Source organism: Etheostoma cragini, chromosome 6, assembly GCF_013103735.1.
Source record: "Etheostoma cragini isolate CJK2018 chromosome 6, CSU_Ecrag_1.0, whole genome shotgun sequence".
NCBI lineage: Eukaryota > Metazoa > Chordata > Actinopteri > Perciformes > Percidae > Etheostoma > Etheostoma cragini.
In genome coordinates, this window is record NC_048412.1 from 14,479,332 (window position 1) to 14,502,268 (window position 22,937).

A 22,937-nucleotide genomic window follows, 5' to 3' on the forward strand; every position below is an offset into this window, starting at 1 on the left:
TGTGTGTGTGTGTGTGTGTGTGTGTGTGTGTGTGTGTGTGTGTGTGTGTGTGCATTTGTGCGTGTTTGCATGTGTGCGTGTGCGCATCTGAATGTGTGAATGAGTGTGGAGGGCAGGGCAGTGTTAATAGGAAAAGCGACTTGTCAGGCACCGGAGGGCACATTTAGCAGTTACTTTGACACAGTGACTTTGCTCTCTCTGTCACATGGTCGGAGTTAAGTGCAAAACAGGCTCTTCGACTTGGACACAAGCTATTAAAGAGCTTTGCGTCGACCCTAGCTAGCTTGCACTCTCTCCTTCATCTGAGCTGATAGGGAAACATTCACATCAGGAAGGATCAGGAAGAGATGGACAGATGTCAGCAATGATCCGTCCACCACTGGACATCTGCCTTGATAGAATTAGATTGAACCAGTCACTGTGCGTGTGTGTGTGTGTGTGTGTGTGTGTGTGTGTGTGTGTGTGTGTGAATGCCGGCCATGATGCTAAAGACTAAGAAAGATAATGGCACTGCAGATGACCTTTAGATGAAAAGGGAATCTAACACACACAGTACAGTGCATTTACTACAGAGTCACCACAGTCATAATCTCTTACGCCATTTTGGTACAAAATAAATGCCAGGACATAAATCAATTTAACTCAGCATTCAAAAAGCAAGGTCCTTCAAATAAAACTTAAAATAACGCCAGACTCTGGTTTGTAACAGCTGAGACAATGTCCATTTCCCTGTGTAGCAACAATGACACTCAACTGCATATGTTCATTCACTTTAAGAGGCTCCGTGCTGCGTTTGCAGAGAGTCCCTATTTTAGTCCTGATTTTATTCCGTGTTCTCATTCCCATTCAGTGCAAAGAGTGCAACATCCAGTCCTGTGGGGTCTATAAATATAAGTGCTCTCAACTTGACTGGACAATTTGCTCAGTGCACTAATAATTCAAAATGTTAAAAAATAGCGGCAGATATCCACTTGCATTTTGCCCCAGCGGTGAAGGCAGGGTTAGGGTTAGCCGTTGAGTTTTCCACAATAAGAGCCAGAAAGGAGAAAATGAGGAGGAAAAATAAATATATAAAAAACGGCACAAAACAAGGCAATTGGCAAAAAAGTGTCAAGCTTGGAATAAACAACCCTTTTCCCCAAATGCCATCCATTGTGCCTTGTCTAGATAAGGCTTCTAAATCGGGCTGGAAAATGCAAGCTCCATTTCTCTCTGTATGGAATTATTATCCCTTTGTTTTTAGTCAGGCTCTTTTGTCTTTCCCCTTTTTGTGTGTGTGTGTGTATACAGATAGTAGTGCTGAGGTAGCTGAACCAATGACTATATCCCAAAGAGGACCCTGCACCCATCTCATGTTTGATCTGGCAACTAAGCTCATTACTAAGACTCCTACAGAACTTCTGAGGCCTAACAACAGATACCACCCACACACCGACTCGGGACAGTGTGGCACCCAACACATGCAGTGTTTTTCTTTGACTTGGACCGTTGCGTACTACTTCCGCCTGTGTCCCTGCAGATGGCCTTCTCCCTCATACCTTCCTGTATCCCGGCCCCTCTTCAATCCTTACTCTCCCACGTTGCAGTCCAGCTGCACTCCCACCCACCCACTCTCACTATCTTTTCTCCCATTCTGCGTTTTTGTGCCCAAATTGCAGTCTAACAGCTTTTTAAGAACTGTTTTGCCGGAGTTTAATCCTCCCAGCCCTCCCTCACAGCCTTTATTCCATTGTAAAAATCTTGGCTCCGACCTACACCCTTTTTTTAGAGAGTGGACCCGCTCATCCACCAAGCCCTCCCTGCTGCTCTGCTGATACCCCCATCCAGGGCATTCTCTTCCATTGCTCTACAATCCAGCCCCATCCTCTCATTTATCTGTTTATCACTCATACGTCTACAGTCAGTGTGAGCCATGATCCCTGAAATCAATGCCTAGCAGGCCCCCTTTGAGAGTTATATAAGGTCTTACTAATTGTTGATTTGCTTTCTCCGTGCCTCTTTCTGCCATCACTCTGCTTTTCCGTGTCAGCTGTCATCTCTTGCCAGCCTCTCCCTTGCACTTTCTCTTCCCATCTCTCCCTCTCCCTCTCCCTCTCCCTTTCTCTTGTATCCGCTGTCCCTTGCTCCAGCTCTCTGCATCCCCGGTGTGAAAATCACAGGGGTTTGTGTCAGCTTGTCAACACAACACTCAAGGAAGCAGGGTAAGGAGAACAACAGAAAAAAGAGCCACTACATGTTAGAAAGACAGGAAAAACTGAGGTAAGGTAAAAATGGAAAAGTGGTCTCCTTTCAGCTTTCAATTGCAAAGGAGTAGGCCATGAGAGGGGATTGATGGAACGCTGTAATCAGTCTGTCTCCATGGCTGTCACCACAAGGTTTTTCTCTACTAGAATAGGGCAGCGCACACATCAGGGCAGCAGTGAGGCTGATCGCATGGGTGAGCAGCGGCAGAGTTTCTCCCCGGGTACCTGCTACAGCAGATGCAGTGGATAGAGTTATAGAGTGGTATGCATACAAGGAGAGGAAGAAGGGAGGGAAAAAAGGAGGAGACTGCAGGGGGGAGACCAAGAGTGCTGATGTGGGTAGTCAGTGTATGAGCGGATGTGAATGGCTCTTGCAGTCACTGTGCTGCAGTGGCCGACAATGTGCCATAAATACACTCATTCTTATACTGTCTTCTCTCTCTCTCTTTCTCTCTCTCTCTCTCTCTCTCTCTCTCTCTCTCTTGCAAACACACACACATGCAAACACACACAAACCCACTAACTGTCACACTCCCATATCTTTAGGGTTTCTAGTGGGCAGAAGCATCTCTCTGAGTATAATTCTAGCACAGCTTTTAAACAGCTCCCCCCACTTTGAAGCCAACAGCCAAAGAGCTGAGAGTCTGACTCTATGTAGACAGATAGCAAGTGACTGGCTGGCTGGCAGGAAGACAGGAAAATAAAAAGCCATGTAAAAAATGAGAGAAAAGGGGAGAGAGCCAGTGGTGGCGGTATGAAATTGTCTGTACACATCAGCCAGCAGTGTTGACAAGATGTTGATTGAGCTAGTCTTGTCATTTTGTGTCATTCCTGCTTACCCCCTGGTGTTTTCACTGCAAGACAGCTGCTGGCTGGATCTGTGTCACAGTTCTAGCCCTTTTCTGTCCCCCATGCTTCTCTCTTTCTCTCTTAATTTCTTGCTGTCTCTGTATCCCAATTTCCCTCTCTGGCTCCCTCCCCCTCTTTCCCCAGTGTTTGGATGGAAGGGCTTTCAGTATAATTTACTGTGCTTTTAAATCATTAACTTCTTGTGCTGTTTGCAAAAGCCCCGGTTTAGTGTACACAACAGCTGACATAGTGGATAAAACAGCAATAGTGTGCAACATGTGACAAAAAAAGCTTCTCCAAGATGGGGCCAGGAATAAAAAAGTAAATCTTTTCATTCCCGGCTGCAGACATGACTAGTAAGCAATACATATATTAATAAATAACACAAATTAAAATCCACAAAACAGTGAGGAGATCATGTTAAAATTTCCCTCATCTCTTGCTTTTTTTAAAAGGCGGTGGAAATGAAAACAAAGGAATTATCTACATAGATTCTGTACTGGGACTCTGGGCCTAATGCCCTGGGGTGTCAATTAATTTAGTCTAGGGATTTGCGGCCTACTCTTCCTAATTGAGCCCAGTGGAGACACCCGTGGCTCTTCACGATAGGAAGTAGTGCGTTTCATAATTAATACTTTTTTCCCCCTTTTATTATTATTATTATTTTTTAATGAGGGTGGTAATGTTGTAAATGTATGCATCTCATTAGAGTAAAAGGGCCATCTACACTATTGTTCACTTCTGCAGTGTGTGCTGCTGGTAAGATGAATTAGAGAGACAACCTCATTCAGAAGCAGCAATGGCACATTGAAGTCAAAGCTGTGCTATTGTGTGTGTTTGAATATAAAACACAGCAAGCCCAATAAGAGTCTCATTAGTGTTGCTTAATATGTGTGTGCTTTTTAAAGCTTAGAGGTTAATGCCCGACTTGCCTCCATTTCACTGGTTCTCTCTTTAATTTGATGCATAATTCTTTTTTTGTCAGCAGCTGACAAGAGCCCCTTCACAGAAAGCAGCTGAGCTGTGCTGTGAACTCTGCATCCAACAGGACCACAAAGGTACAAAAACACTTCTAATTAAGCCTGCTTGAAATGTTTCTCTTCTCCACGCTCGCTCAACATTACAGAATATATTTCTGAACTTTCCTATCTTCCCATCTCTCTGTCCAGAGAACATAACTCCTGGCAATTAAACAAATAACCTTCTCTGCCAGGAGAGCCGTGGATCCCGTGAAAAAATTGCCATTTATTAATCAATGCCTGTGGTTAGTGTGTGACCAGAATTTCTCTTCACTTCTCATCTTGAGGTGGAGAAAATGCGAGTTTTGATTTAACATCACATTTTTGCTCTGTTCATCAGATTGCCTGTAACTTGAATCATTCCTTTAAAATGACTGATGACTAAGAGCTTTCAGAACACAAGGAGAGGAGGGAAAGAACGTTACCTGCCGACCTCAATACATCCTGCTTTGTGTTGAGAAAAAGAAGAAAAGGGGGAAACTAATTTCCTGAAACTCCATTTCTTAAGCGTTGATTAGTAAAGGAGCATAATTAGAGTGAAATGTGAAGTCAGGGTTTTTTTCAGATTGCGCTGCTTCCTCTAGAAAAATCAGGCCATGATTAATGAATAAATGATTAATGAGCAAACTAATTAATCAATTAATTATTAAGCAAGCACTCTGTACAAGAAACGGGTAGGATGACGGTGAACAGTGGATATAAGAGATGGTTATGTTGTGTGTTTGAGAAAAAAGGATTTAGGATAATCTGCCTGTTTGTTCTGTCAATTTGTTTTGTCTTCCAATACAGGGGAGGATGAGGAAGAGGGCGGATGGGAGAAGATGGAAGGCTCAGCCTCTATGTCTTGGGCTTCCTGAGTCAGCCGGCGTCATCTTGTGTGAGAGCATTGACCTCAAAAGACTGCATTTGCAAGTTCCCCCCCCCCACTCCACCCGATATATATTGGACTGAGGTCTTTAGGTCACGCAGTAGTGAAGGCAGCCATAACATTTGCCAACTACCGTAGTGCTGTTTGCACTAGGCTATAAAAAGGTAACGCGAGCCACAGTCAACACCTCTGAAAAGGCAGAGGGTAAGGCAAAGTTCCCTTCTCTGACCAGTCTTCTCCCCCCTCCATCTTCAACTAGGACATCCCATCAATCTTTGATAATGTGCAGTGTGTGTCTCTCCTGTGTGACCAGGCTGATGAGCCGTCACAGCAGGGATTGATGTATGAAATGCAGGCTCTGAATGTAACTGTGATATACCGGACCGTTTAAGCCAAGTTTGACCTTTTTTTCCCAGATATTAATCGCTGCAGTGAAAGAATATATGTGTGACATATCCCTCCGCCAGGAACTCCTCACACTTTTATTCTTTGGCATGGGCTTCTTCTATACCTTTAGCTTATGGAGGTGGGGGCTTTCTTTTTCATATCGGCCAAAAGTCCCTCTCAAGAGCTGCGAAACAACAGGATATGGGACAAAAAATATTATTTTACAAGTGGATGGGTTTATTATTTCTATTAAAATGCAGCATTCCTCTATAACCCTCCCTCCCCCCTCCGCCTTGACACCCGGAAACGCATCCTCAAAGCGAAAACATGAGAGAAGGATCTTTCATCCCTGCATATCTTTCCGGGCGTCTACTGCTGGCCTTATTAACAGAGTTGTGAGTGACGGAGGCAGAGTGTGCTTGGAGAATCTCCAGGGGCTTTGATGGAGGCAAGCAATGGAGCTACACCAAGCTGAGGGCAAGATCATGCTTGCGTTTATCCGCTCAAAATGCTTTGTAAAGTTCTTTGTCTAGGTACCCTTTTCCCTGACAATCATTTTACTCCTCCGTACGCTCTAGTCTGTTGTTTTTCTCAAACGGCTACTGGTTGAACTAGTGCTGCATTCTGTCCTAAACATACCATAGCATTGCAGATTACCTCAGAGTCAACTGGGTGTGAATAGGTCTTTGTGATGCAGGGTGGGTTTGCGCATTGACTGTGAAACCCTGGACATATGGCGGCTGTGTATTGGGATGTACCAAGGCAGAGAATGCGGTGGGTTGGGCTCTTGACCCTCACGTGGCCTTTAACACCTTACCGGCTGCATCAAAGTCTGTGGCTTGATAGCTTAAACACTTCATTGTGTACTCTGTTTTGGGGGTTTGGGGGTTTCTTTCAGGGTTTTACTCGGGATGAAAAATGTATGCTTTGCAGCAGGGACAGATGTGTGCTATGTGACTGTTTTACCAAACACATAGCACGCGCCTTTTCTTGGCTACAGTGACACACACGGACGGACACAGACTTTGTCTGTAACACGTTGTTTGCACACTAGAAGTAAAGCTACCCCGGACAGTACAGTGCCTGTATCACTGATGGCCAGACTTCTACAGCAAAATCTTGTTTTGTCCTCGTGCGATAAGACTGTTAATTAAGGAATGTCTAGAGCTTTCACAGTGGTGACATTACCACCCAAATAGGGAATTACACAGGGCGATGACTTCAGCTTCTATCCACGTCTGGTCCTAATGCAAAGACCACAAAACGTGTCTTGTTTCTCTTTTTTCTCATGTTTCTCTTGTTTCTCTTGTTTCTCTTGTTTCTCTAGTTCATGCATCCTATCTGTCTGTCTGCAAAACAAGAGTTTCTTTGCAGGTCATCTATGGAGATGCCCCAGGTTTGGGGCTCTGATAAACAAGTGGAGCGTTACAGGCTCTTAAGCCCATCTGGTGAGATGATCAATTATTAGACAGAGTGTGGAGATAAGTCCCTTAGCTTGGCTGCTGGCTTTTACTGATCCCATATCACCCTTGCAGGATATGGTATGAATCACAGGAAGTTGAGATCAATCTATATAGATTGTGCCGCTTGATTACAAATGAAAAAAATCCCATTTGGCTTAGCATTCGAATTCCTGCCTGGCTGTGTTTGTGTGCACGTACGGGTGTGTGCGATGTGCGCATCTGCGTGTGTAAAATAATAGCTTTTAAACATTCTCCTTTTCCCGATTTCATAAATTTTATTGAGCCCTATCTACAATCTGTCATACCTTTATTCGTTTACTTTGCTCAGTCCACCCTGCTCTTAAATCTCCCTTCTTGAGGGAGTCGTCTTTTAAATCTTAATTAAAACAGAACCCCCCGCCCCCCCTCCCAGGGGCTGGCTGAAAGCAGCTTAGAACAATCAAGAGGACGGATTAGAAGTGAGAAGAAAAGAAGAGAAGAGGAGACGCAAGAGGGATGGAGGGAGGGGAAAAAACAACAACGCGAATGAAACGACACAGGAAAATATTGAGAGGAGAGAGGGAGAGAAATGACCTCTTTCCTTCATCCCCTGATCCTGTCTCCTTTCCCCTTCACTCTGTCTCTCCCTCGCTCTCAGGGCCCTGGAGTTTTGGTCTGACCTATTGACATTCAACTTCTCGGCAGATTAAGCACTGAATGGAGCCTCTGGAAAGGGTAAACACACCGGAGGAATAATGACCAACAGGTGGCAACCTTATTGGATTCTAATTAACTGCCAGGAGAGATGGCTAGGGGTATGTTAAGTGCTGTGGGACACAAGTTAGAGCCCCAGACCTTAAGTACCACAACTTGCATCACCTAGCCCCCCCCCCCCCCCCCCCCCCCCCCCCCCACCCCTCCTTTCTCAGTCTTCCTTTATCTTCCTCTGTATCGCTCTATCCTTACTATTCTTCTATCTATACATATGGCCCACAAGAGAGAGAGGCTTTTAAAAACACTCCACTGAGAGCTATTTGCCATCCCTCCTTCCTGGGCTACCTCTCTCCCTTTCTTTCCCCCCTCTTTTTTTTTAACAAGGTGGTACAAGGCTCATCCCCCAGAGGTATCTGTTTAAGTAAAAACGTCAGAATGGGCTGAAAAATTGGGAGCGATTATTTGAGATAGAATTGACTGAATTACCTGGAGTGAGGGAGAGGGATGAAGGAGAGAAAAATCATTTTTCTGCGTGGCCCCTGGGAGGAGCGCTGCCGTTGGGAGAGACGGAGCTGAACAGGACAACTTGAACCTCTGTGGTCACATATTGGAAAATATGACCAGTTCATTTTTTTGTACTCCTGTCCTAATTAACCAAGACACTAATTTGAGTGTGATTCCAAACAAGTTTCCCTATGTGTGTGAACTTTCTCCCCGGTTGCAGTGGGTCCTCTGTCTTTGAGTGGTCCCCTGATACAGCCAACTCGCAATGGTGCTGTGGTTTCCAGTGCTCCCCTATGTAGAACCACAGGGACTAATTAGACTGGTCTCGTTACTGTGTTAGTGTGAGAGAGGGGCCCTGGCCATCGTGGGTTGAGGCTGACACAAAAGAGAGAAAAGCAATGCCCTGCCGGAGACAGGCCATCATCACCTCAGCAGGCATATAAAGCAATTCATTAATTGGTGTGAAAACACACATGAAGCCTCACATGTGCAAACACACACTCTGACACCTCAGCGCGAATTCACATACTAATGTTATGGGTATTCCATGAACCCGTTGCTTGTTAACACATTAGCTGGGATCAAAGAAGCACAGACTGGAAGGAGAGAGGACTAGAGGAGTCATTATTTGTCGAGGAAAATTGCAGCCCAGTGTTATGTCTGTCCCTCGGCAAACCTGGCAGAAAGGAGGTTTCATCCGCTTCACAAAACGGAAGGATCTCTTCTCTCGTCACCATCATGTGAGAGTCTTTTGAAATCCTCAGAGTACTTTTTTGTAATCAAAGCTGGGAGGAAATGAATCAGAGCTTCAGTTGTGATCCAAGCCTGAAGGTAGAAAAGGGATCCACATGACCACTGTCCATTTCCACACCATTACAGCAACAGTCATGGCTGTAATAGGTTAAATTGGGCCATTGATTTCTCTCATGCACCCTCTCTTTCACCCGAAAAACTAGTCTGTGCCAGTTCTGTGATACGCCCAGTTCTTTTTAACAAAACATCACATGCTCAAAGACAGCTCACACAAATCTTAAACCTTGGCCCAATAAAAGAACACACACACACACACACACACACACACACACACACACAATATGTCCAAGCTTGAGTTCCCGAGGAGTTAAACAAAGGACTGAGTTTAAATTGGCTTTTAAAGAACTCTCCAGCACAATCAGGGAGTTGACTGGAGCTATACTATAGTGTGTCAGAGGACTGTTTAGAGAAAGAAGAGCAGTTAGGCCAGAGGTCTATGGTGCATTGAATGGCTAATCTAAAGTGTGACGGCTCAAGAGCTTCCTTCGACTGGCTTCAATAGGCCTCCAATCAGGCCTGACTGCCCCTAAATCTTTGGTCAGCTGTTTTAACTGGCTTGTGATTGAGTGGCTTCATGAAAGGCCTATTTACCTTCTCCTCTAGCACAGCCCTGAAAGAGTGGTGCCATGCTCAACACACCCACGCAACGCTTACACGTGGACCTTAGCAGATGCACAACTGCATTACAGTAGCACACAAAGAACATTCTGCAACACAACAATCGACCAGCTAAAAACATGGTCCTTTTCAGTTATTTGAAAAGATGTACAATCTCTTTACTGGTTTTAACAATCTTTCAACTTCTCTACTTTTTTCTTAACGGACAATCTACATCTTCTTATCAGCTTTCCTACAGCTTCGCCACCCCAGAGCATCACACATTCTCTTTAGAAAATTGTCCCGTGTTCTGTGATGCCTTCAAGGGGTTGTCATATGGCTGTGTTAAAGTGTAATACTGCGTGAAGAAAATAGCAGGCCAGGTGAAACCATGACCTCACACAGACAGAGACCCTCCCAAACAAGCCACAACAAACAGCTTTCTGTACCCACTCTCTGCCTTTGATCTGAAGAAGCAGAGATGAGATCTGTCTCCTCTTTCCTTTCTTCTCTTTTACCCTTTTCTCTTTTTCTTTACAACATCTCCTTATATCTCTCTATCCCCTCCCGCTGAACAGGTGTATTAAATGAGGTGACTATTCCAGCAGCATTGGGCCGCACCTCAAAGTGCCGTCTGTGAAGAGGGCTTTTCTCTCCTTCCCTCTTATCTTTTATCCTTTCCATCGGCACATCTCCTTTACTCTCCTTTCCTTTTTCCCTTCTCCATCTCCTCTGCTTCTTTTAACATGTTCCCTTAAACTCTTGAATGTGAAATAGAGAGGGCCATGCCTCATCTATTTAAATGGATTTACACCTTCCTGTCTATCTCTCTCTGTACATCTCTCTCAGCCTATTGTCTATTTAGCCATACGTCTAATTATGCAGTCTCACTTATGTAATTAGTGCAAAAATAAATGGCTGCCGTAGCTTTGTCTCTCCCTTTCACCCCTCCCGTTGCAGGCTCTGAGAAAACAAATTATGGAGAACAAAAGGTACAAATGGCTTCTGCACCAAACCCCATGATGGATGCAGCCTGGGTTCCCTGCATCTCATCCCTTACTCTCTTTGCTCGCCCTCCTTCTCCATTATCAGCTCTATATGTCTCTGTTTGGAAACAGGGAAGGACTTGAGCACTCTCTCGCCCAACTACCCTATCATTGTATGGCTGTATCATCTGTCTTCCTTTCCCGGCACTGACACTATATTCACACTGACATCATATTAGGCAAGGTCCCTTTTCTATCCCTTTCTTTCTCTTTCTCTCTGCTCGACTCTCTTTTTCCTTTTCCCTGCTGTTGTCTCCACTGGCACTCTCCTCTCCTCTATCCCCCCGAGCATTCTATACACCACGGCCGCAAAGCAAACGCCTGGGACTTTCTAAAGCAAACAGCCAGCATCCTGTGCCGTAGCCCCATCTGTGGATAGTCTGAGTAGGGAACAATCAGTCCCTCTCCTCCGCTGCTTCGTTCTCTTTCCAGACCCCTGGGATCTGCACAGCACAGGGATGCCTCAGTCAGACGGATGCAATGTGCTGGAACAATGGTTGGGCTGCTTCCTCTAGGAGGGGTGTTAGATTCACCTCAGCCAGCTTGGGAAGCACTTATCCATGTATTCTTGCCCTCCTTGCTGCAGCTTCATAGGAATGTGGCAGCTGGAGAAAGCCTCCCACTATACACCTTACCTTACCTCACCCTCTTACACCCTCCTATTCACAACTCTACACTCACACAATGACACATGCATGCACTCTCACAAAAGCTGGCTGCGTGTCCAAGTGTACACCTGAGATCTAATGTTTAGCCTGAGGTGTTGAAATATCAACTTTCTATTAATCCCCCTCGGACTTGCAGTCAGTTACACCTTTGTTTTTTCACTTCAGCCATGCTGAAAGAAAAACAGTGGGTTTGGTTTACACTGATACAAGCATATCCATTACCTGAAATGCTAGGCTCCTGGCAGTAAATCCCTTTGACCCCTCATCCATCCTTTTTTCTCTCTCTCCCTCTCACCTCCCCCCTATGTTCATGCTGACGCCCATTGGCGTTTCTGCATTGGCTTTCTTTGGCCAAACAGAAGGTAGGGGAGAGGCACACCTTACCCTCCTACCGGTCCAACCGCCCACCCACGCACTTCATTGTTCCTCACGTCTCCACACAGCTCAATAACATTAACATGTTTTGCCAGTGAGGGAGCTGCCGTTAAAAGCTTGATCGATAAGCTTTGACTGACACCCCTCAGTTGATAGCAAATTGGCTGCCTTCTCTAACAGACCTCCCAGGGCAAGTTTCTCACCCCCATCCGAAATGGAAAATGGAAATAAAAGACAACCCTTCACCCAGCCTCCTACAACAACACTGCAGTATTTCATTGTGCAGAGGAAGAAGAGACTGAGCCACAGACAACCCACTATTTTGGTTAATGGTTGAGTCACTAACATAATATTAGCCCTGGCGTTCCAGGCAGTTTGAACTGTCAGGAAGGAAAGATGAAAAGAAGAGGGGGGGGGGGGGGCAGCTTCCATCACTAATAAAGTGAGCAGCATGCAAGCAATCTCTTGTTTCATTGAATATGTTTTTACCCCTAGTTGGCTAAGGAGATGACATGTCCTGATTGCTGGAGCATCATTAATTAGACAGTTGTAGTTTGACTAATCACTCCAGAAAGGGCACACAGCCCTGAAGATGCCAAACACTCATCTCAGCTTATCATCCTCTGCCCCTGTGTGTGCCCTTGACCTGTCTGTATGTCTGTCTGTCTGTGTGTGTGTGTGCATGTGTGCGTGTGTTCAGGATGTTGCTTCCGTGAGCTCCTTATGAGTCATATCTGGATGCTGTCCACATGCCACAAGCCCTGGTACAGCCAGCTACATATTCCAGATCTATTTAGTATGTGCCACTGACTATACATTTCATATGAGGAAAGCAAAGCTAAATAAATCAGCATCTAGTGTTAAATAAATGTTGTCTGATTGTATTCCTAACTCAACTTATTTTTTGAGCCACTTCTCAGCTGCCAGAATCTTTCGCCAACAGAGCAATCTTTAATACAAGGTTAAGGAACACGGCTGGTGAAGATAACACAGAAACCAATATTGCTGCAACGCAGAAGATAAATTTCAATTTGCTGTTTGTTTCTGTATCTCGGCAAGAGATATGAAATTCTTGTCTTGCAGGGCAGGAATTGATTGCAAAATGAATGTGTGGTCTAGTATGTCTGCAATTTGTCTCTTGTATGTTGGTTTCTGGGCTTAGGGTCTTTTGAAATGGTGATAAATCTATCTTGAAGGAAGTGACACTTACATTTTAGGGTGAGATAAATCCAATTCAAGTCTTTCTTAAAGTGCTCATATTAGGCTTTTGGGCTTTCTCCGTTTCCTTTATTGTGTTATATATCTTTTTTGTGCATGTTATACATTTACAAATTGAAAAGCGCAAAGTCCACCCAAAGGGAATTACGATCTCGAACAGAAAACACTGTTCACAAACTGCTCCAAACAGCTCTATTGTAGTCCAGCCTTTATTTCCATGACGAACGTTCGTCACTTTGCAACACACTGCTGGCAGTACTTACTGCTAATGTGCTACTTACAACACAAATGCAATAGAAATGTGATGTCACGCTATGTAGCTAAAACAGAGAGCTCAACACACAGGGTGAAAAGAGGAGCTTCAGCAATTCGCAGTACAAGAAACACATGGTGTTTTCTGAAAATGAAACCGCATAAACCTATTCTGGTAAAACCTCTTAATACAATTATGAACATGAAAATGGGTATAATATGAGCACTTTAAAATAACTGCACTGTATAAATGTTACTCTTTTCCTTGGGGGGCTGTTGTTTTTAATAACATGCACAGAAATCCCGTTTCTCCCTCTCTCTTCTTTCCATTACTTTGTTTGTAACCTCCCCCCTCCGCCCCCCAGTCTGTATGCTGATGATACAGCCTGAAGTGCTGTAACAGGGAGAAGAAGACTCCAGGCGATGGCAGGAAGCTTACACGGCCCCTCCATTGTCCCGTTCCCTGTCATTTCCTCCCCGGATCCTCCGACGGCCCCAGAGGAAGACAAGGTGAGGATTTGCAGAGACAGACACAAGGAGAAAGCAAAGACAAAAAGAGGATGGGCGGGTAGGGGTAAAAATACTACTGGAAGAGGCCAAGTGCCATCCACAGTTTGCTACATGGCTTCTTTGGCTTCCTGTGTTGAGCCATACCGGCGTACACATCCAGTTAAGTTGCTAGCAGCTGATAACAAAGCCTTGGGACACACTGCCAAGTTCTTTATCTGTGTTTACCCGCATGGCAAAGCTGATTAGAGACAGGCAACATTATGAAGCCCCATTGTTTCCTTTCTCCTTCCAGTTTCTCCTTCCGTACACGTAGCGAGTGCGTGTGCAGGAAGGGGGAATGGGAAGATATCTGTTTGTGAAGAGGGGCAGAAAAACAATGGCATGTGTTCAAGACACGTCTCCAGGATGAGAAGAAACAGCAGGCCATTGTTTAAGATCCTGATCATTCATTACTGTCTGTCTGTGCTTGCCTGTGTGCGTACATGCACATACGCGTGCGTGCGTGTACGTGCGTGTGTCTGCATTTCCAAATGAAAGTGAAAATCTTTGAGGCTTTGTCCAAGAAACATTCACTTTTTAGGTTATAATAACTCAAATAAATATCTTGGACATAGATGAAGATATAGATACAAACGTGTACTGTATATCTTTACGTTCGATTTATGGCCACAAGTGAATCTAGAAAATTCACCACACCAGCAGCAAAGCTATTAGCTCACATACACAGCATATCAAAGTAGGCCAAAATTCATCTATATCTTTGCCATGAATGTCTCCTAAATAATGCAAGACACTTCTGTTCAGGACTAAGCTATGTTCAGATTCTGCTTCGTCTGCACTATTGTGCACCTCGTATTTAACAGTCCACATCGGCTGGCTGGGGTCGCCTTCAAACTTTCTGCAACTATCCTCAATCTCTTTGTGCCATAGAGGATTAAAATTGATAGAGGGAGAGAAATGGAAGACCAAAAGCAGAGATTTGAGCATGAGTTTGTTTGTGTGTGTGTGTTTGTGTGACCGAGAGAGTAACAAGATGAAGAAAAGGTTAACGATGCTCAGCAGTCTTCCTCTGTGTTTTTCTGCTGCTTGTCACCTTAATCATCGAGACACTGGTGAAACATTCGAGACTTATCCCTGCAACCAGACTCCCCTCGCCACTTCTCATCTTGAACTGTGTTTCCCTCTGCGTTATCTTGACTCCCACAAGAATTCAGAGAGCGGTAGTTCATAAAATATGCACAGTTTCGTAAAGCCACCCTCTTGGGCCATGCTACCACTGCGTCCACAAACATATCGGCCCCTTGTGAGGAAAAGACAAATCTCTGGTAATGGGAAAGGAAAGGAAGATGGGGTGGGTAGGACAGGGCTTGCTCAGGGATTACCACTTCCCCAGCTAGATATCACTTCTCTGTTTGTGCCTGTGTGTGCTTGCATTAAATATGAGTGTGAACAGGCTTTCAACCCTCAGTGAAAGTCTGCCCATTAAGCAGATACGCTCTCATGTCCTCCTGTCCCATAGTCACACATGAATGTGAACATTTCCACGGCGTTACACTATAGTGAGACGCGAGTAGCGACAAGACTTAAGAGGAAGGGAGAGAAACTTGTAATCACGGCTCACAGTCTTTGAACTTGGCCCGATGAGACGCAGGCGACCCAAAGCAAAAGGTTCCAAAGGAGAGCTCACTGAAGATTACTCAGAATACTGATGCAGTGTGGAATTCAATTCCTCTGAGAGCCCAGGGGACTTCCTGAGAAAGTAAATGATCTGTGTTGTACAAGACTACATACATACAAATGTGTTCTATGTGCTATATCAAAGAGAAGTCATGAGCTCTGGCATTACTGTAAGAGAGGCTCAATAAATGAGGTCTAGGGTCTCTTAGGTTCTAATTAGGGCAGCTGTTACTGTTTTCTTTATTATCATTGTGTGTTGGTGTGTGTGTGTGTGTGTGGGTGTGTGTGTGTGTGTTAGGGTCGGGGGAAATATGCCACTGTCTGGCTACTGCCCCTTGTCATCCAGCTGTTGCTAGTCTGTCAGAGAGCAGAGGTCTACTGGTGTCATGTCCCTCCCCCGAGCTCTGAATAATGACAAAACCATGCGGCTGAAGGTAGGCTACTCACAATAAATGGCTATTAAGCACACTTTCCGATTTGGGATCTTAAAACCGCTTGTGATGGAAACTATGCAAATGCTGCTTCTGACGAAAGCAGAGAAGTAGAAAAAAAGGGATTTTGATTTAAGTATTCCATCCTTTGTCCCTCCAGGAGACATGTTAAGACCATGAGTTTATCAACGACTCTGAAAAATGCTGATAAGTCAACAGTTGCACAGTGTTAATGGCGTCAAGACATTTACAGCACTAGAGTACATTTTACCAGCTGCTTTGAGCGCTACTTGTTCATAATGATTATATGTATACTGGAAAAACATCTAGTTTCCTTCTCTGTCTCATGGTCATTATGTTACAGGATCACTTTAATTATAGGATAGGTAAGGGGATGCATAGATTATACATAAAGTTGGTAAAACTATAAATCAGACATGCATTCATTTAAACATTAATTTATTGTTTTTCATAAAGAAATTCATTTGTGTATTTTTTTCCATACAACACTGTCTGATTTTCATCGAGACTAGTTAGTTTGAGTATGAGATATGATGTTTTGTTATAAGAATTCATAAGCAAACTACTGTAAGCAACTCGATATTGCAATCAAAAAGCAGCAGTAGGTGGTGGTGGGGGGGAGACAGGTGCGTTATGTCTCTGCCTGTCTCCAGAAAAACAAACGCTCCCCCTCTCCATGTCCCTCTCACACTCACTCTCACTATCTGCTTCTACACCCGAGGGACTGCGCTCCCCCTCATGATAGACCACCTTCAATCTCTTTACGCACCGTTCATAGTGAGCACGATTCTGATGGATTACGACTCTTAGAGAAAATATACAGACCCAGGAGCGGTCGAAAACATAATTTCCACACCTGTGCAGTTATTTTTGTTTAATGGAAATCAATCTGCGTACCGCTGACTAACTTCGGGGAGAAAGAAGACGCGGAGCTCTGCACGGCGCTGGCATCTCATCTCTCCGCGCTTTAGTTTTATCATCTTTACCTGCTTACATACCCAAGCATTTCATCCTCTTTTTAAAACACGAGAGAAATTGTTGTAAATTAACACATCACAAAGCAGTTAAGAGCAAGTCATCCCCCTTGTAAAAAATAATAATATTTGAAGTTAAACTTTCCGTTAGTGCGCCCTGCATCCGCAACCTCATGCCTATCCACTGAAGCACAGATCGTCTCCCTCACGTCTGAAATCTGAACCACAACAGAAACAATCACAGCTTCCCCGAATTACGCAGTGCCATTATTAACTATGGTGCCCCAGGTCGGCTTACAGACAGGGAAACCTCCAGTTGTAATCACTTTTTCAAAACTAATTAAACATTTGCCGGCAATTAACAGTAGTGAATTGTAGCATTGCAGCATACGGCGCACTGGATGGCTTGACGCAGCGCGCCAGTGTGGAGCGCGGTCTGCGTTCTCCGTCATTAACGAACTGCATGCTAAATGATAAACAAAAGAATGCCTTACCTGTGACCATAAGGCAAAATATGAGGTATAACGCCGTCATGGTAGTAGCTCTGGCCGCTGATTGTGCTGCGTGGAAGGATTCCCTTGCTCCGTCTGTGTGACTGAGCTGATATGGTCCACCGCGGCACCGAGATATCACCGGACGGATAAGCACTGGGATTCGTCTATAATAGCATCCAGTTTAAAGAAATGACTCTGAATGGTCCGAACAGTTTGTAAACTCTCAGTTAACAAAGCATCTCCATAGTTGGTAACTTTCCCCACTGCATCAGCTTCTTCTCCAGGGTCCGTTCCGTGCACGCACGAGTGGCACCTCTCACTGCGCTCTCTCTCTAACAGTCCATTAGTAAATCGGAGAATTCAACCAGTAGCCTAGCTTCGTCCACAGTCCACTTTCTTAATCTTCTTGGGCATGCTGTGCTAGAAAGCGATCTCTCGTGCTCGACAGTGCGCAGTGATGAACCCCGGTGAAGATGCCTCTCGCCCCCTTCGCCGTAGTCTCTTACTCTGTTCACACTGTTACACCCTCACTGCTTCTCTCTCACACACACTCTTCCCCAGTCGATCTCCTCTGTTTACTTCTCACTCCCTCTTGCCAATAGGAAATGCGCACTTCTGGTAGGGGGGTACACACCATATCGGGCTGGAGCTGAGTCGGAGGAGCCCCTCAGATGCTTTCAGGAGGGGTCCAGCGGCCCCGCTATTGGCTGAGCCGGCGTCACGGGGAGGGTGTTTAAAACACTTGTACGGAGTGGCAAGACTGCCCCAAGATTTTGGATGTGGTAGCCCACATGGAGACTTCAATCATTTTAGTGATAGACAGGCAATGTGGTCCAGGGTTTGCAGTTAGAGGTTTATTTATGCTACTGTTGTAATCTAGAGATGAATTTTTTTCAAATGTCATTACAGATCACCTAAAGGTGACAACAAGGTCTATCTCATCTTAGTGATTTAATCATGCCAAGACTTAACTTCAGTTTAAGTAGTGTTCAGTCACTTCACTTCATGCTGAGGTTTAATAAATATTATTAACCAGAGCTGCAAAGATTTATCAATTAATCAATTAGTACATTAACTCAGTGTCAATTATAATTGATATATAAGTTTGAGTCATTTTTAAGAAAAAAAAGTCAAGTTCTCTGACTCCAGTTTCTTAAATGTAAATGTTTTCTGGTTTTGTTACTCCTTCGTGACAATAAACAAAATATATCTTTCCATTGTGGACAAATGAAGACGTTTAAAGAAAACACTGATTTTGACCATTTAATAGACCTAACAACTAATCGATTAATTATAAAAATCAGTAGATTATTCAACAATGAAATATTTGTCCGTTGCAGCCCAATTATCAACTGACTTCCCAGAGCATGTTCATTTTGCAGAAACGTTACCTTTTTCTGCATAAAGTTACAGAAAAACCCTTCAACCTTGTCTGTCATTGGTCAATTTCTGATTAAAAGGAAATCCAACCGTTGAAAATCAGTTCGATCACTTCCCTCCATTACCCAACAGATTTGGAAAGCAATTGAGGTGAATTATGTGTGAGTAGTGTTGGAGTAGTTGCATTAGAGCAGAAGCAGCTGCAGATGTTTTAGCAAAAGGTGACAGGACCTCTTGACTCTGAAACCTCAACATTTGAACAAATAAATGATCAATTAATGGACAAAAACTGTCAGCATTATTTGCACATGTCTTTTGTTTTCTCAGCTTCCCCCAAACAACTAATGTTATTTAGCCTACGCCATTTCAGTTAACTCACAATGAGAGTTTTCAAATTTAAAGACCTTAATAGTTGCATGCAATTCGTTGGCTTCTTGAGTGTTTTTGCAAATTATTTCTTTCAAGTTGACTCTCAACTTAATTTTTTTTCAGGTGCAGTTTGATCTAAAATGAGCCTATTGTTCATTGTCATACAGTGGTGCTTAAATGAACAGAGAACAGAATCGTTATCATATTTCAACAAAAGCTAAGGCTTTTATAAAGAGATGAAAACAGTGCAGTCTATCACTTGCCCGTGGCTGTTTATAGACTTGGTCTTTGAAGTTGTTCATTAGTTATTCAATGATCTATTGATTAACCAAAATAAAAGGTCTTGCAGTCATCTGGTTAATCAGTCTTTCACTTGAATGTGTATTGTACTAAGCAACGACTTAATTTGATGTTAACCCCCCCCCACACACACACACACACACTCACACACACACAAAAACAGGCACACATGTGCCCTGTTAACTCAACCAGGTGGTTAGCGCTCCACAAGACTGTGAAAAATTCATCAAAGAGTAGATTTGGAGACTGAGGACTTCAGGATGGGTGGAATCCAGAAAACGTCCTCCACAAAAATAAGTCTTTCTTTCTGACATTTCACGCTGCATTTAATTAAAGGCTGAACCGCACAATGATTAGGATTCACTCCCCATGCGGGTTCCTCCCCCCAAAACAGTAGTTTTCAAACCCTGGGGTTGGCCTTCCTGTTTATTGCCTCCCTGTAATGCAAACATAAGGGTCCCCTGCCAGTAAACACATGTTGATGGAAGAAACAGCTTGCACAGCTGGGAAGCCAACCCAGGTTAGTGTGAGTAAGCACATGGGTAAATGAGCATGTCTGAATGTGTGTGTGTGTGTGTGTGTGTGTGTGTGTGTGTGTGTGTGTGTGTGTGGGTGGGTTTGTGTGCAGGAATAGAATCTTGTTTGTTGTTTTTACATATGTCAGAGTGCGATTTAGGTTGCGAGCAGGCGCTTGAATGTGAGAGATAGAGTGTAATAAAAATAAATTGTGCTTTTAGTTGTCCGTGTGTGCGTGTGTGTTTGTTGTGTGGCACAGTGTGCATGTGTGAAACCATCAATGAGTGACTGACAGCAGGGGGTTTGGGTGAGCAGTAAAACAGCAGGGGCTGTACTTCACCAGTTGTGCTGTGATAATAAAATCAACATCCATTGTGGAAAGTCTGTCACCGGGCATGAGGCTGTGATTGAAATGTATGATCTCCTATGGCTCACCCAGATGGACAGATAGATGAGGGCAAAACAGATGATGTGTGCACAAGCATCAGTTTGAGCCAATAATCTTAATTATGCTGGCCTCCCTGGCATCAAATGGAGGGCGCCCATACTCCCCAAGCTTTTGAGTGTGTGAATAATTTATAGATAAAAAGGGGGTTTTCAGCTGTGGGTTTATTAATAATAAATATGGTTTGATATTTGCTAAACTGTTCAGAGGGAGAAAGGGGTGACAGTTAAGGCGTCGTTTGCATGGTAATTGTAAGGATGTTGTAAATAAGGCATGAAGTGGAGATATATGGAAATGTGATTCATAGGGAAATGAGAATAATTTAACAAAATATTATCCCAGTCCCTATTTGACCCAAGGTCAATTAAAAAAGAGTTGTCAGTCGTCGTGAACGGCATGCTGGGTCTTAAAATTACAATCGCTTGCTTTCTCTTTTGTCTAGCTGGAAAGCGGATCTAATGTTCAAGTGGAGGAAAATATATTCACGCCGACACAAACCGTGTGTTTAGTTTGAATGAATATTAAACGGAATAAAATCAACCTCATTATCTACCACAGGAAAAGAAGACGTTTCTCTCTCAAAAGTAAACTCAGTATAACATGAGCTAGAAGTTGAGGTATGTGAGTTTTGTTTGGTTTAAAAATCTTCTACTGTTATGGGAAAACTCCACATAGTTTTCAATGAAAATACACATTGCACATACATTGTAAAGAATTTCATATGAGTATGTGAAACTATCACACCATCATCATGCATTGTTAAAACACAGATTAATCATTCGTTCTAATTGAATCTGTTTCATAATTAATAAGCTTTGTCTTGGAATTTGAATTATAACCTGATGGACTGATTAATATTAACATCCTACTCTATATATTGTAGAGTACATGTACTGTATGTCTTTGTTGCAGTGTTTGAGTTCCTCTAGGGGTCTAAGGTTTATGATGCCATCCATATGAGAAACATTACACCAGCTTTTACTGTAATTGTGATATTGAATGTTGAGCTGATCTGTGTCAACCATAACTCTAAATGCTGCTACAAGCTCATAACTCATAAGGACATATACCTTTGCTAGGCAGTGGTATCCATCTGCCGAGCTTGCGAGCATTTCAAAACCTGTCTCCTCTCCCCCATTCCAATAATATGACGTCAGTCCACTGCACTGGTTTGAAATTTGCAATTAAGCATTTTCTTTATGTGTGATTGACGAGCAGGAAGAGGGCCATTAAAGCTGAACATGGACCTGGGGCTCACTCTGCAGTCTATAGGACTATTTCCAGCCACATATCAAATCCATGTCCTCTGCCCTAATATCAGAATATGACTCTGGCCACCCATGGATTTTGTTTTTGTCTGTAATGAAAGTCCCTCTGGGGATCTGGTTGAGGGATTCTTTTCCTCGGGGGTCAAGGAGAGGTTGAGGCTTTTGGTTCAAGCTGCGCTTAGAAAAAGGGTGTGGATTACAGGAATGTGGTTGTTAAACTCCATTTCTACAGATATGTAGAAAAGATCTGCAGTCTGACGTTACAGTAGTCATGACCATAGTGACTCTAAGGTATACAGGTTGACATGGTAATAAAGTCATCGCAACAAAAAGGATGTGAAGCTGCATAGTCCGTATCTTCAATGCATATTTATTGGTATTGGTACTGGAGCCCAGATGAAGATCGTCTTATACAAACGCATCTAAAAAAACCTCTTCCTCCTTTTTGCAAGACAGCACTTCATCAATCTGGTGTGCTTTTTCCCCCACTTCTTCAATAAAGTGATTACAACAGCCCCCCAAAATTTAAGCTCAGATTGATTGGGTCCTTGGCCAGCCCAGCCGTGTCTTTGCTGATAAGTACAGCAGTAAGCTGTCTGAAATATTCATGCACTGATGCAGAGTTGTTGTCCCTTGACAGGCCTCACCATGTGCAACATCTGTTCCTGATGTCATGCTCATTCCTGTGTGCCAGAAATGCCCTGATGGCGTCCGTGGCATCTCTGCTGTACTAAGCCATGTCCAGACACACACCCCTCCACTCAGCTGCAATAAATATCTGAGACAACGATAGTGATCCAGTCGCCTGGACAGAACTATTGAACACTTCTGTTAATCCATACACATAGATTAGCCACTGCAGTCTCGCGGATCAGCAATTCTGCCCCTTACTGATGGATGTGTCAGTTGATTGCTGGCTCCATCAACAGTTTGTGATTATTTGTTGAATAGTCCACTCTGACTCGTTACCCTGTGTAACAAACTCTAATGTGTTGTCGTACAACTGCCAACACAATAACAATGCGATGAACACAATTATATTCCAAAATTTTTACTTTTATCAATGCAGCAGAGCCTCATCATACCATTAACAATGCAAGTTAAAAGTAGGCAGCCACAATGTTATGACCAATCCACAGGTGACACTGACCTCTCATGCCTATGACATGCGAGAGAGGCAATGAGAGAGACAGAGACAGAGTCAGCAATAGTCAAGGTGAATCCTGTCCTGGGTGCAGTCTCCATACTAGGTCTCAACTACAGTCATAGCTTCCATCATCACTGGATTTTCCTCACTGTCTGGTGACAATCACATGAATGGGCCACGAATGGCTGCTTGTTTTGTGCTATGATCCCTTGCTGCTCATGCTGCTGAAAAAATAAATAAACCAGCGCTGCACTGCTATGAATAATGGATGTCTTGTCTACTGTCACTTTTCATAGCATGTCAAGCCACGGCCTGGCCATTATTAGGGTCTGTCCTCTTCCCCTTTCTGCTTCTGACTCCAGTTTTGTTATTGTTCTGGTCGGCTTGCCTGCACACCTCCTCAGTGGGTC

The 22,937-nt window shown here is 43.8% G+C and overlaps 1 protein-coding gene across 2 annotated transcripts in view; it reads right to left on the bottom strand.

Annotated features, from left to right (window-relative positions):
* The window catches only part of kirrel3l (kirre like nephrin family adhesion molecule 3, like), a 33,062-nt gene extending 15,314 nt beyond the window's left edge, over positions 1-17,748 (bottom strand). The window contains exon 1 of one of the 2 annotated variants that reach the window (XM_034875387.1): positions 17,103-17,747. In XM_034875387.1, coding sequence (XP_034731278.1) covers positions 17,103-17,142 — 40 coding nt within the window. In that variant the 5' untranslated portion in view covers positions 17,143-17,747. Of the gene's footprint in view, positions 1-17,102 lie in introns of both variants that reach the window. The other variant, XM_034875388.1, reaches the window with a different exon arrangement.
* Between the last annotated feature and the right edge of the window lie 5,189 nt (positions 17,749-22,937).